Below are 14088 nucleotides of genomic sequence, written 5' to 3' on the forward strand. Positions count from 1 at the left end.
TTACATCCACTCCAAAAAAAATATTGTCATAATTCAGTGTGCGTATTACGCACCACAACTCCGGAAGCTCCTCCAATGGCGACTCTAACCACAATTTGTTCCATAACAACAAAATCAAGTTTCAGTAACCAACAAAAACAACACAACCACCACGCCAACAATCTCAATTTCACAAACCGAAATCATAACTCAAGAAATTCAAACACAGTAATCCGATTAGCCTCTACCTCCAACCAGAACCCGCCATCTCCGGGATTATACTCCGCCAAGATATTCGACCTCACCGCTTCAAACGTCGACCTTGTTCTCGAAGACGTTCGCCCTTACCTCATCTCCGACGGAGGAAACGTCGATGTCGTATCCGTCGAAAACGGCGTCGTTTCTCTTAAGCTACAAGGAGCTTGCGAAAGTTGTCCTAGCTCAACCACAACGATGAAGATGGGAATCGAACGCGTTCTTAAGGAAAAATTCGGAGATTCCATCAAAGATATCGTTCAGGTTTTCGATGAAGATCAATCAAAGGAAACAACCGTTGAGGTTATTAGTTTTCCTTTTTTTTTCTTCTTTGGATTATAATTATAATATAATTGGATATGAATTATGATTTGTTATGGTTTGATTGTGTATTTTAGGCGGTGAATAATCATTTGGAGATATTGAGACCGGCGATAAAGAACTACGGCGGTAGCGTGGAGGTGTTATCGGTTGAAGGTGGTGATTGTGTTGTGGAGTATGTTGGACCTGAGTCTATTGGATCAGGAGTAAAAGCTGCAATCAAGGAGAAGTTTCCGGATATTCTCAATGTTACATTCTCCACCTAGGTTGCAATGCTATGATTCCTCATTCTTCATTGCAATTTTGTACTTTTTAATGTTCACACAGCACTGTCTTTGTAAACTAGTTAATTGAAATGTGATTACTTATTCCTTCTGAATATGTAGTTGGATATATGTGTATGATAAGGCCATCATTTGATAAACTTAAACTTGAAGTATCATCTAAGCTGTTACATTACACCTCAACTATCATTGTCTCTTTATGTTCATTCATTTGTTTTATTATTGTGTATCTAAGGAATAAGGGAATCACATGCCTTTGTTGAGTACTTTTTTTAAGTTTGTAGGAGGGAATATTGTAAATCATTGAATCTAACAATTTCAATGGTGCGGATTTGATAGAATTTAACTTACACAAGTCTCGACTCAACAATCATGTCCCTACATTGAACTCATCATTGATCGAAAACTTGAAGAGTAAATACTCAAATTTATAGAATCTCTGTATTTTTGTTTGAGACCAATTTTGTCAACGAAAAATTAAAATATCAATCTGATTCATAAGAAAATCAAATGAGTCCATATTAGAAACATTTTAGTCCCTAATAAGAGGCAAAAGAATGTCATATCAGGTAAAAGAGATTCTAAATTTTTTCACTTGCATTAAAAAGAAACTGAAAATTCCCACAAACAGATATCATGTGCCATGGCCTGGATAAGGGGATGACCATTGCAATTACAATGTATAAAGAAAAGTAGAAAAAATACCAAAGAGAAATCCTTATTCTGCAACTTCTAAAAGATGAAACAAATTGTTAAGGTTCATAAAAGGCACCAGTAAGGTCTACAAGACAGAATGTATGCTAAAATAACAACAAAATCAATTCCGAAGCCAATCAAAGAACTCCTGCGGCATGTTCATCTGAAATGGATAGTTAGAGAACTTAGACCTAACAGTTAATCTACCTAAATTGCATCTGCAAAGTCTGGCCTTTCAAATAGAAAGGTAGAAAGTTTGTCACAAGAATAGTAAAAAAATTAGTCCTCACAAATTTTCTTTATTACAGAAGGAATACTAAAAATTATCAGAAAAACAACAGACTTACTAATGTTAAATGCAAGACTACTTGTTTGCAAGGTGGAGAATGTGCAGGAGAATTTCGCATTGTGTATATGATACGATTTTCACTTTATCCTTCAAAATCGAGGGAAACTTATCATGAGTTCCTAAGTAATGTGTCGAACAAATTTCTGTTCAAAATCTTGAGAAAACTTATCATGGCCCCAATATGGGAGACTTCTATACCAAACTTGTTAAGGGAACTCTAAATTCAAGGATAGAGGGCCTTCTGAGAAATTAGATGAAGAAGACGAGAGACTAAGTTCTCATCGATATTCATGTAGTCACGATACAAGGCATATATAGCAGCTAGCCTTACACCAGAATATGTGTTGAATAAATGTTCAACAGAATTCATAACAAACTAGCTGGGTCATACTTCTTCTAGATTATGTTAAATTCAAGCTACTTATTGCTGACATAGTAATCAGACAATCTCTTTGGTTGAGTGCTGTTTCTCTTGCACCTACTACTCTTTCCTGGATCAAACACAGTAACGGTTGGGTTTGCTGTTGGGCCAGCTGAGGTGCCTCCAATGGGTGACTTGTAACAAGGCATTCATTAAACTTGCAAACACAAACATTGAGTTGTGGCCAGTATACTTGCACAAGTTACAACTGCTATAAAACATAGATAGAAGCCTCTTATAAAAAAGTAAAAAATGAGGCGTCACATCACAGTTTCTAAAATTCAATCTTATATGTAGATATATAAGAAAGCAAAAAAGTTACCCTGTATCATTTCTTCTATGGCTTTGTTAGTAATTGCATATACACGGGGTTTCCAATTGGCTTACACTTATAGGCTTCAATATAATCATTCCCATGCAGGAGCTTTCAGATTAACCTCTACAATTGTTTGAATTGCACAGTTTTTATCACACGAGGCACAGAGGGAGATCACTCAACCCAACTAATTGCATTCTGCTTTTTTATTCCTTTCTCCTTCATTCTGTCCCTCAAATCATTCACATTGCTCCACATTCCTTTCTCACCTTGGATTTTTGTAAGCATCGAGTAAGAAACAGGATGATTGCTTTCCAATCTGCGAATCCTCTCAGCCGCATACTGTCCAAGTTCCAAATTTGAATGCAGACCACAAGCTGCAAGTAAAGCACCCCACAACACCACATCAGGCTCAAATGGCATATTCTTGATTAATTTTTCTGCTTCATCAAATTTCCCTGCTCTTCCATATAAATCCACCATGCAACTATAATGCTCCATCTCTGCTTGCATTCCATACTTGGTCAGCATATCAGTGAAGTGCTTTTTGCCCTCTTCAACAAAACCAGCATGCACACACGCTGACAACACATTCACAAATGTAACTTCATCAGGCGTTACGCCAACAATTTTCATCCTATCAAACTCCTCCAGTGCTCGAGCAGCTAGCCCATGGCTTGCATAACCTCCAATTATCGCATTCCAAGATACCAAATTCTTATCCGTAATAGACTCAAAAACACAAAACGCTGCATCCATATCTCCACATTTTGCATACATATCAACCAGCGAGGTCAACCAAATAACATCATTTCGTATCCCAGACTTGATGATACACAGGTGAACCTGCAGCCCCATCAGAAGAGACGAAGAACCCGCACACGCATCCAATACACTTGAAAATGTGAAATGATTGGGACGAGTTTCAGTCTTAAACATAAGAACAAAAAGCTTCAATGCATCCATAAATCTCTTGTTTTGCACATACCCACTTATCATTACCGTCCAAGAAACCACATTTCTCTCGTTTATTTCGTCAAAAACAGACCGAGCTTTATTAACTCTCTTGTTCTTGACATAACCATTAACCAAAGTAGTCCAAGAAATTACATTTCTTCGAGGCATTAGATCAAACGTTGTCTGAGCATCAACCGTTCTTCCCAATTCCATATAACTAGAAACCAAAGCATTCCAAGATGTAACATCTTTCATCAATATATCATCAAACGCTTTCCTCAAAGCATCTTCCTCTCTCAAACTCGCATAAGCTCTAATCAAAGAAGACCCAACAAATACATTTAAGTTAAGTCCTAAATGGAACGCAATAGCATGAACTTGATTGACCAAAACATCCAACTCAGTACTACCAACCGCTCTTAGCAATGTAGAGACAGTATAGTCATTGGGCACTACACCAGCTCTTCCCATTTGCAAGAAACAGTTGTACAGTCCCTCCGAGTTTCTGGTTCTATGAAAACCAGATAGCATGATGTTCCATGAAACTGCGTCTTTGTGGGGCATTTTATCGAACAGGTTATGAGCGAGTCCGATTTGATTGTGTTGCACGTAAGCAGTCATAATCATGTTCCATGAAACAATGTTGCAGGATAAAGGGTTCTCATCTAACAATTTGTGAGCTTGTTTTACGTTGTTGTTATCAATGTGAGGATTAATCATGTAGTTCAAGTGTGGTGTTGTAATAGTACACATATTGCGGGAACATGGTGCCTGCAACAACAATTTCTTGAGAACATGCATCATATGAATAAATTACTTGAAGGGCGCCATAATTCTGTACCTATGGCTATAATTTATTTACTTAATTTTTGAATTTTTAGAGATGTATTGTATTTTTTATTTGAGATTGATATGTTTTTTTTTATCTAAAAGGAATGATGAAAGTGGAATGAGGAAAAAAATATGGGTGTTAAAATTTTAATTTTAAAATAAATGTTTTTTTTTCATTTTAGAGTAAAATCAATTTTCAAGTGGCGTGAATAGAAAAAATATAAAATACTAAACTTAATAATTTTTTAAAGCAAATGATAAATTTAATCAATAAGATAAAAAAAATAATAATGGATTACATTGTCAACCAATCACCATCATGAATTCAATTAAAACATTCTTTTATTTAAAAAAAAAATTAATGACATGACATATTGATAATTCTCTATTGGATGACAGTACACTACCTTTTAACTCGTAATAAAATGTATTTAACACAAATCTTCGTAGGGTTAAGAATATCAATAATTAATTATGCACGGATAAATAAAAATGTTTTTAATGTAAAGGAAATAAATTATTTCTAAAAATTTATCATCAATTTATTTTAGTGTTGTTATGACTATTTTTATTATTACATTTTTTTATATATTTGTTAATAGAGTTAAAAAATAAGTGGCAAAATAGGACTATCAAAATAACAATAACAACCGTCTTTAGACTTTGTTTGGATTATGGAATCAGATGCAAAGTAAAATAAAATTGAATGATATTCGATTATTTGGATAATTTAAAACCGATTTGAACAAAACGGAATAGAGTGGTATGGATTACATTTCATCATTTACCATCATATTCATTCTTCTCCAATTAATGATATAGATTTCATTCCATCTCGTATCATCATATTTTTTCTCTCTAATTTTAGTGTAACAACTTTCGTTATACTCTCCTAAAATTTCTAAACAATAGAATAGTATCTTCATTTCGCTACTCTGATTCATTCCGCTACTTTCATTTCATAATACACAAACATAGCCTTAGCCTTAAGGTAGGTGCCATCATTTTGCTCTGATTCATATTTCGCTCTGATTGATTTTGCTACTTTCATTTCATAATACACAAACATAACATTAGCCTTAAGGTGAGTGCCATCATTTTGCGCCTTAAGGTAGGTGCCATCATTTTGCTCTGATTCATATTTCTCTCTGATTGATTTTGCTACTTTCATTTCATAATACACAAACATAACCTTAACCTTAAGGTGAGTGCCATCATTTTGCTCAGATTCATTCCGCTCCTTTCATTTCATAATACACAAACATATAGCCTTAGCCTTAGGGTGAATGTCATTGTTTTTAGGAAATTTTCAGTTCATTTCATTTATTTTTTAATGATCTCCCAAATTATCTATTTTAAGAGGTTTTGCCATTGGAAACCCTTTCTAGAACATATCAATATACCAACATGCATCTTTTCTCTTCCTCTTTTCTCATTTTATCACATTTTAATTCAAAAAGCTTTTAAAATCAAGAACCTTTCAAAAATCATAAAATTATCCATTTTTCATCCCAATTATATACTAAGCCGCAAGTTTCTTCTAATCATCAGACAATCTATCATATATGGTTTTCTAATCACCAAACAATATATTATATGTTATAGGGTTCATAGCATGAGTCGAGACAATCATCTCAATGTCATCGTTATCGATCTCCAACTATATCTCGTGCTAGTGATCATCCAAAATATGACTAAACACAAGTAATTCAATAAAAGGGGAAAGTTTCGGGAAGGTTTAAGAAAATATGAGATAGTGTTGGATAAAGTTAAAAATCTAATCATACATGTAAACATACAGTCCGAAAGAATGTTTTCGAAAGAATGGATCATTACGAACAGAATCCATATGAAAATTTTCAGAGTTCCCTAAAAAATGAACGGGAGAAATAAATGAGATGGATTGAGAATTTTCCTCAATTATATATCAATTCTTTTATGGATTTCTTTTCACACCTTATTCACCAGTTCGATTTTAAGTCATAATATAAAAACAGACTAATATCCAGCAATCAAACATCCAAGTGCTTAAGTGCTGCTTTCCACAACATTCACATTTCTCATTATGCTTTAAATAATTGCTACAGAAAGTGAAAAGATTTCACAAGGAATGTAAACATGAATTGCAATACTATATTTCTGATACAATAAATATTGTTTCCTGATGATAAAAACTTACATCTAAATATTCATAAGATTGATATCAATGCAACGCTAAAAAGGAATTATACACATTGAAACACCTTTCCACATTGCACCTGACAGATAACATGGAAAACTTCAAATTGAAGAAACAAGTCCCTATGAAGTTGTTGAAACAAGAGAGAATTATATTACAGAATCATACAAAATGATAGGGAGATATTACATTAGAAATAAATATGATGCTTAACAAGTCCTACTAGTTAGTCCCTTTAAAAGAAAATCCTACTAGAGCAGTCAGTGCCATATTTAAGCTCTTACAGGAGGAATTAAAGATCTGAAGCCTTTTGTTTTCTAGGTCTTTTATGGGCCGCTGTAGGTGGAGCTCCATGCCCCTAAACACGTAAAAATTCCATGATTAATAATCAATAATAGTACGATATTAAATTGGTCCAAAAGTAAATGTAAAACAAATCAGAGAGTAACTTAGACAAAATAATGTGTACCTTGCGTTTTTGGTCCTTTTTGCTAACCCTTTCGCTTGAAACTACAGTTTTAAGGATATATTTAATATAAGTAGATGATCCCTTTTATTTTATAGAAAATTAGATAGCATGTGCTAACAAAATTAATAGAATATATTACCTCCAAAATTCAAAGAGTCGGGAATAAATGTGCGATCCTGATTCCCACCAGAAGCAAGTGTGTCAGTAGGTTTCAAATCACAAGCCTAAAATAATAGAGGGGAAATACGAATATCTGACCTTTGGTGTGCCTGGTGTTTCACCATAGGACCCGTCACGGAAAGATGAACCTTCAGCCTCTTTATATTGCACCTGCAACATATATCATAACATATATCATAACAAGCAATTAAATCAGAAAAATTAGGGATGGAAAAACAAGTCAGTATAAATGTTGCTAGTTCTATAAACAATCATAAATTAGACAGGCATATTGTAAACCTTAAGACAATTTAAACATGTGAAATCATCAACATCAGCTTATGATATGATTTAATAAATACATTCAGAAAATATAATTCTCAACTATCTGATAGAAACTGGTTCTGAACAGTGGCAATTTGCAAAATACGAATAATTTTGTGTCAATTCAATACAATAGTGACAGAAAGTTTATAAGGAATTAACAAGAAGATAGACATTCCAAGATTCAAGAGCTTGACCTCCCCCCTTCCCAAATGTTCGAAAGTTGGGTCTCTTCCCCTAACCACTCGATAGTTCCTGGATAAAACCCTCGCTGTTCAACGTCGCTCCCTTTTATTGTTACACACCACCCAGAACTGAATAGTCATAAAAAAATTATATAACTAATTACTGCTCAGGGCAATAGCACCCCATAACTAGCAGGCACTGTCCCATAACTAGCAGTAATTTTCCTATAACTGATATAATCAGTTTTTCCCTTTCATCTTATACACATTTAAATAAGAGGTCTAACATTATCGTATACTGATACCTGTTTCTGGAGATTCAGCCAAGTTAGTATTTCTCTTCTTAGTTCAAGATGCTCTGCACAAACAGCTTTTGTTGGAACCCTTGGTTTCAAATTGACCTGGAATTATAGAACCAAATCCAAAGAAAATGCATCATGAACCCAAATATATAGTCAAACTCAACTCATTACAAACATTTTAGTTTGGATTTGACATATATCTGACTTAATATATGATTTTCATACCTAATTCGTGAGTATTAAGAAAGATGGTTAATTTGGTTAATAGTTATAAATTTATCCACAATCAAAGAAAGAAATATGTAAATTGCGTTAAAAGTTATAGTAGTTCAGACAAACCCCAAGATCTTGCAATGTTTGCTCAACCCGTTTGATAGTCCGAAGTCCAGCAGATGAGTTTGAAGCTTGCACCATTTGATCAAGTGCATATGTCCTCAAATATACTCGAAGCTGAAATATTTCTCACAATCAGGTAACGCTATAAAGTATGAGAATTTTGACAAACTGTGCAAATTGCCTCTTATTAAAAGAAAATATGTTATTTGAAATATTTTGATCAATGCAAGATCAAATATACGAAAGTGAGTATCCTAGTTTATGCCAATGCCACAAAGCAGAGTTTTAAGTTAGCTTGTCTATAGCCTAAACAACTTTCTTCTTTTCTCGAGGTTAGGGACTAGCTATGAAATGCAGTATTAGACAAAAACCAAAAATATAAGAATGATTTTTATTTCAACTGTTAATAATTTGACATGATTTGCAAAAGAAGATTATGGTATTGTTTGGTTTATGTGAGCAACCCCGTATAATGCGAAAAGGCTATTGTTTTCTTAGAATCCTTGTTAACTTCCCTGGGGTACAGAGGCAGGAGTGGGGTTTTAGAGGTGTTACCGTGTTACATATTAGAAACAAATATGTAAATGGAGAAAAACCATTAATTTAAGAATGATTTTTATTTCGACTGTTAATAATTTGACATGATTTGTAAAAGAAGATTATGGTATTGTTTGGTTTATGTGAGCAACCCCGTATAATGCAAAAAGGCTATTGTTTTCGTAGAATCCTTGTTAACTTCCCCGAGGTACAGAGGCAGGAGTGGGGTTTTAGAGGTGTTACATATTAGAAACAAATATGTAAATGGAGAAAAATGCAAGATACATGAATTGGAAACCTTCTACATAACTTACCATACGAAGAGAAGCTAGAGTAGAAGCGTTGTCTGCCAATGAAGGAACAACCATTGGTGGAAGTTGCACATTTGATGGAGATATAGTTTCACCAGGGACAGCCCTCTCTGTAACTCCTGCTTCAGCATTTGAAGCAACAGCCGTTTGAGACTGTTCAGTAACCTGAAAAATCTATAAAATCAGAATCCCAGGCACAAATGTGCGTGTACTAGGTCATGTGAATACATTCCACAAATTTTGTAACCTTAAATTGGTGATTATAAATCAGGAACAAGTGATTCAAAAACACTACTTCAACATATATTAAGTTAAGAGTATGCAGCTCTAACTTATGTAACTTACCTCCCATGCAAAAGAAAATTGCATATCATACCCAGAAATATTCCCCAGTACTCAAAGTGGTGGGAAGGAATTTATAACCAAGATTAATCAATTAATCAGAACTAGATAATAGGTAATTCAATTTTGAATCTTGATAACAATGACTCTTAAGTCTAGAAAATCTTACCTTTGAAGCCATCCGTAACTCGGCTATTCTTTTAGCTTCAATAAGAACCTGCATAAAACATTATAAGTAGCCATACATACTTCATTTACTGAAGGTAAACCAACGGCAGAAACGGTAAAGTATTATTTTTTCTTTTAAGGACAAGACCTCTTCATCTCTTTTCTCTTGCTGTCTTGTTTGGGAGAGGACCATGGACAGTGCCCGTTTGCGTTCCATTTCTTGTGAAACATTATAAGGTTCCTACATTGAAAAAGAAAAACAAGTTACAGTGGCTACATGGCAATGGCTTAAGACAGGTGAGAGTCTGTTTTTTAGCAACAAGTAGTATACGAAAAGATAAAATTTGACTTCACCTTTATGAGAGGATGTGTTGCAACATCGCCAGAAGACGTAGCCCTAGCAAGTAATATAGCCCGTGACACTGCATGACAGGGACATGTAATTAAAAAAACTTAAGTTCAGAATATCATACTTTTGTGCATGCAGTCTCCATATCATCAAAATTAAAAGTATGAGTTAAAGAAAATGAATTGTTGAGTGCAATATATAATAAGCATTGAACAAAGACATACCACTATGATACCGACTCTTTAACTCCTCAACAGTCCGAGATGATGTGAACCTGTCAGCTATCACAACAAAACGAAGATCGAACCTCTCACACAAGTCGAATAGTTCATTTGTCTCTTCCTTGGTCCACATCTAGGTAGATAAAGCAGAATCAGGTAGAGTAATGAATTGAACACTTAGTAAAAGAGATAATTGTAAAATCATTCAATTTACAAAATCAGAGTAATGAATTTAAAATTCAATTGACAAAAGCATAGAACTTTACAACTACAGTTAAAAAGTGGATAATGTTATTCGAGAAAATGTGCAATGGATGCAGTGTACAAAAAAATCAGTTGCAAATAAGCCACCTTATCACTCAATTCCTTAACTCCCCCACCCTAGCCACCAAGCCATCCATCTAACCCTTAACTATGGTAAACATAAGGTCGGTAAAACATTAACTTTTGAATAAATTGTCACTTCAAACAAACTGAATTCCTTTGTATTTTGAACATCATATATACAACACCTGACTGTTGAATAAATATATGTCGATTATTACATTAATAGTTTGCCTCACAGTAGATAACCCTCAGAAAATGTAGATAAGAAATTTGGCCAATACCGGGTAGCCAAAATCAAATTAGAGTTGTGATTTCTATGATTCTGCTCAGGTTTCTAGAATCCTATTGCTGTCAACTCATCCACACAAAATATTAAATTAACCCCACATCACACTGAACTCTACTTTTACATGAAATCGGTGTTAAAATATTAACTAAAGAAAACACTACGAGGATTGTATCAGCATAGGTTGTTCTTATCAGCCAACACAAGAATAATCCAATATCCATCTCTTTTATGGAACGTTATTTATAACCTTCAACATAAGGAATCATGAATTAACAAATTTTATACACAAAGTACAAAAAAACGTTCAATTTGTTCCCCACTTCCCTTACACTAGAAAGCAATGAAGGGCCCACAATACAACTCATTACATTGCATGGAATAAACTTCAGTACCGAATCTACAGATAGCATAAACTTTGCAAAATTATGGTTTAAGCAAACACATCTATAAATTTCAATAAAATTTGTACAATTAGACATGATTACCCACAGGATCTGTTAAATACTTTTCATACTCCTCGTCTGTGTACTTGATAATATCAACAGACTGCACAATAGAAAATAGAAGATTTAGAAAACCAAATTCGACAACAAAACCAAAATGATAAGCATTGCAGAGGAAGCAGGAAGACAGTATTAACATGAATATAGCTACCTTGTTATACTTGGCAAAGGAATAGTCTCCGGTAGGTAGAACACCGTTGACTATTCGAACCTGATCGAGAAGAGACACATAAACATTAAACAATAATAACTTGTACGCTCATAATTAACCACAGATAGTAATTCAACAGGTGCTGTGACTGACCCAATGATAAAGATTAAGATCATCTTTACGAGCAGAATTGGTGAACGGAAGCCACTGCCAAGTAACCTGAAGTACACAAGAAGTTCAATAACCAAAGTAAGTATTACATAAGCAACATAACCGAATAAAAGAAATAGGGTCTGCTTAGATTGGTTTACTTAACCTTACCTACTAACATAAACACTTGTTATAACATATTAACATGTTCATAAGTTCATAATTTGCTATCATATTATAGGTCTGTTTGGATAAACAGCTTATTTGCAGCTTATAGCACAAGTGCTTATCAAAAGGTCTCCCAAACAGTGTCATAAAACTTATGTCAATAAATAAGCTTGAGTAAGTCAATCAAAACAGGCCCATATAAGCTCTCCAGGATAGCTTATTAAAATAATTTCTAGTTCATACAAAAACAGTTTGACTATATTTTATCTTTAGTTATAGAAATAGCTTCTAAAATAAGCACTTATATGATAAGCACGCATTCTACAAACACTTGATTAAGCCATTTATCCAAACATTGCCTAAAAAAAATACCTTTTCATGAGGAGGAGGCTTTTTCTTCAACTGTGATGCATCAACAGCGGGCATAAGAGGTGGCACACCACCAGTAAGTGCATAAACCTAGAAACACAAAATCAATTAAATTCAAACCAGTGAGTAACTACAAACCAAAAAACCAATCGAATCATTACCATACCTCGCGAGAAATGCCATCAGGTTTTCGCTGAGACTCTTTGGGAGGTCGAGATTTTTTCTCAATTGAAGATGGGAACGAGTTTTTGGGTAATCCGAGGATATCTTTTGCGTCCATTTAGGGTTTCGGAATCGAAAACTTCATTACTGGAAGGGAAAAACTTGCATTTGATTGAATAGAAACCCCTTCTCCACTTTTCCCTCTCACTTTCTCAACTGTTTGACATGCTCCGATGCTACGACGTCGTACTATATGAACAAACAAATCACTGTTTTTTTAGCAAAAAAATATTTTGTGATTTTAATTGTATTTAATTTAATAAGAATAAGATTAAATTTTGTTTTTATTAGCTTTTAAAAAGGAAAAAAAACAAATCACTGTTTGACATGCTCCGATGCTACGACGTCGTACTATATGAACAAACAAATCACTGTTTTTTTAGCAAAAAAATATTTTGTGATTTTAATTGTATTTAATTTAATAAGAATAAGATTAAATTTTGTTTTTATTAGCTTTTAAAAAGGAAAAAAAAAACCTTATGTAAACAAGTGAGGTAATATGGTGGATAGAGAATGGAAAAAATGCATATATAGGTCGAAAAAATGCTAAATAGATCGTCCTAAATATGTATATATAGATCGACCAATGAAGTTTTTTTAAGTAATATAATATGGATTAATTAAAAAATTTAATGAGAAAAAAACTTTTAAATAGGCTTTTGGGTCATGTTAGACTTTTGAAAAGATCAAGCTTTTATAAAGGTCGGGTCAGGCCAAAAAAGACCTATAGTAGATCATAGGTCAGGCTCAGGCCTTGTGTGTTTATCGTAAGTCATGCTAAAGTCTTCTAAAGTCTAGTCTAACCTAACCTATTTTCATTCCTGCTAGTGGATAAATAATTTTTTTTTTATGATTAGACTTGAATTGTGCATCATTTTACTATAGGTTCATATTTTTTTTAACTCTTAACCAGTTCTTCTAGGACATTTGTTAGCATTTTCATTTATTATATTATGAAAATATTTGACTAAAGTTTGCATTATCTTAAATTTATAGTAGAGAAAAAAAAACGGTTCAGGATTCTCTCTGATTTATTTTCAATTGTTGCCCATTTAGCTGTCATCTTAACCACTTATATGTATTTTTTTCTCTTTTCAAAACAATTTTTTTAGTAAAGTCTCATTTTAGTTCCTCACAAAAACTGTAGAGGTCATATTAGTCCCTGAAAAAAAAAATCTCTATTAAATCACTTACAAAATTTAACCGAATCATGTTAGTCTCTGAACTAACATTTTTTTTAAAATTAGTTTTTTTCTTACTTTTGAACCGTGACTGGACTGCTAATAAAGACTCATTTTAGTCCCTCACAAAAATGGAAGAGTCCAAATTAGTTCCTAAGAAAAAAAAGGTTCTATATTTAATCTCTTACAAAATCTAATCAAGTCATGTTAGTCCCTTTTTTATTATTTTTTTCAAATCAATTTTTTTTAATTGTGACTGGACTCCTATTTTACGACTGTTGAATTGAAATTATTTATGAAGGGATTGTAGATAAATCATCGCGATACCACGACGTTCTTTTTTTGTTTGGTTTATTATCAGGCTTATGGGTGGGTGACTATGATTTTTTGTTGTTATGTATTCTTGTGTATTAGGTGTCGTTATTGTTTTAGTTGGT

The 14088-nt window shown here is 33.5% G+C and overlaps 3 protein-coding genes across 5 annotated transcripts; 1 reads left to right on the forward strand and 2 right to left on the reverse strand.

Annotated features, from left to right (window-relative positions):
* LOC131610457 (nifU-like protein 1, chloroplastic) lies at positions 1–1045 on the forward strand. Its single transcript, XM_058882412.1, has 2 exons — positions 1–537; positions 633–1045. The coding sequence occupies exons 1-2, from the start codon at positions 76–78 to the stop codon at positions 819–821; spliced, it is 651 nt and encodes a 216-aa protein (XP_058738395.1). The 5' UTR covers positions 1–75; the 3' UTR covers positions 822–1045.
* Positions 1046–1481: 436 nt separating this feature from the next.
* LOC131610456 (pentatricopeptide repeat-containing protein At4g02750-like) lies at positions 1482–4474 on the reverse strand. The gene is made up of 2 exons (XM_058882411.1): positions 2628–4474; positions 1482–2516 (listed from the first exon to the last, which is right to left on the reverse strand). Exon 1 carries the CDS (start codon positions 4380–4382, stop codon positions 2796–2798), a length of 1587 nt encoding a protein of 528 aa, XP_058738394.1. The 5' UTR covers positions 4383–4474; the 3' UTR covers positions 1482–2516; positions 2628–2795.
* A 2026-nt stretch (positions 4475–6500) lies between these two features.
* On the reverse strand, positions 6501–12666 carry LOC131610459 (SWR1-complex protein 4). 3 transcript variants are annotated; one of them, XM_058882415.1, is made up of 17 exons: positions 12415–12666; positions 12252–12338; positions 11715–11780; positions 11562–11621; positions 11397–11453; positions 10295–10424; positions 10076–10143; positions 9870–9962; positions 9723–9770; positions 9215–9376; positions 8367–8477; positions 8031–8126; positions 7316–7387; positions 7197–7233; positions 7058–7098; positions 6873–6946; positions 6501–6667 (listed from the first exon to the last, which is right to left on the reverse strand). In XM_058882415.1, exons 1-16 carry the CDS (start codon positions 12526–12528, stop codon positions 6881–6883), a joined length of 1308 nt encoding a protein of 435 aa, XP_058738398.1. In that variant the 5' UTR covers positions 12529–12666; the 3' UTR covers positions 6501–6667; positions 6873–6880. The 3 variants fall into 3 exon arrangements, with proteins under 3 accessions (XP_058738398.1, XP_058738397.1, XP_058738396.1); XM_058882414.1 differs by having other exon boundaries at positions 6501–6710; XM_058882413.1 differs by having other exon boundaries at positions 6501–6946; positions 12415–12665.
* Between the last annotated feature and the right edge of the window lie 1422 nt (positions 12667–14088).

The sequence above is a fragment of the Vicia villosa genome, linkage group LG6, assembly GCF_029867415.1.
Source record: "Vicia villosa cultivar HV-30 ecotype Madison, WI linkage group LG6, Vvil1.0, whole genome shotgun sequence".
Classification (NCBI taxonomy): Eukaryota; Viridiplantae; Streptophyta; class Magnoliopsida; order Fabales; family Fabaceae; genus Vicia; species Vicia villosa.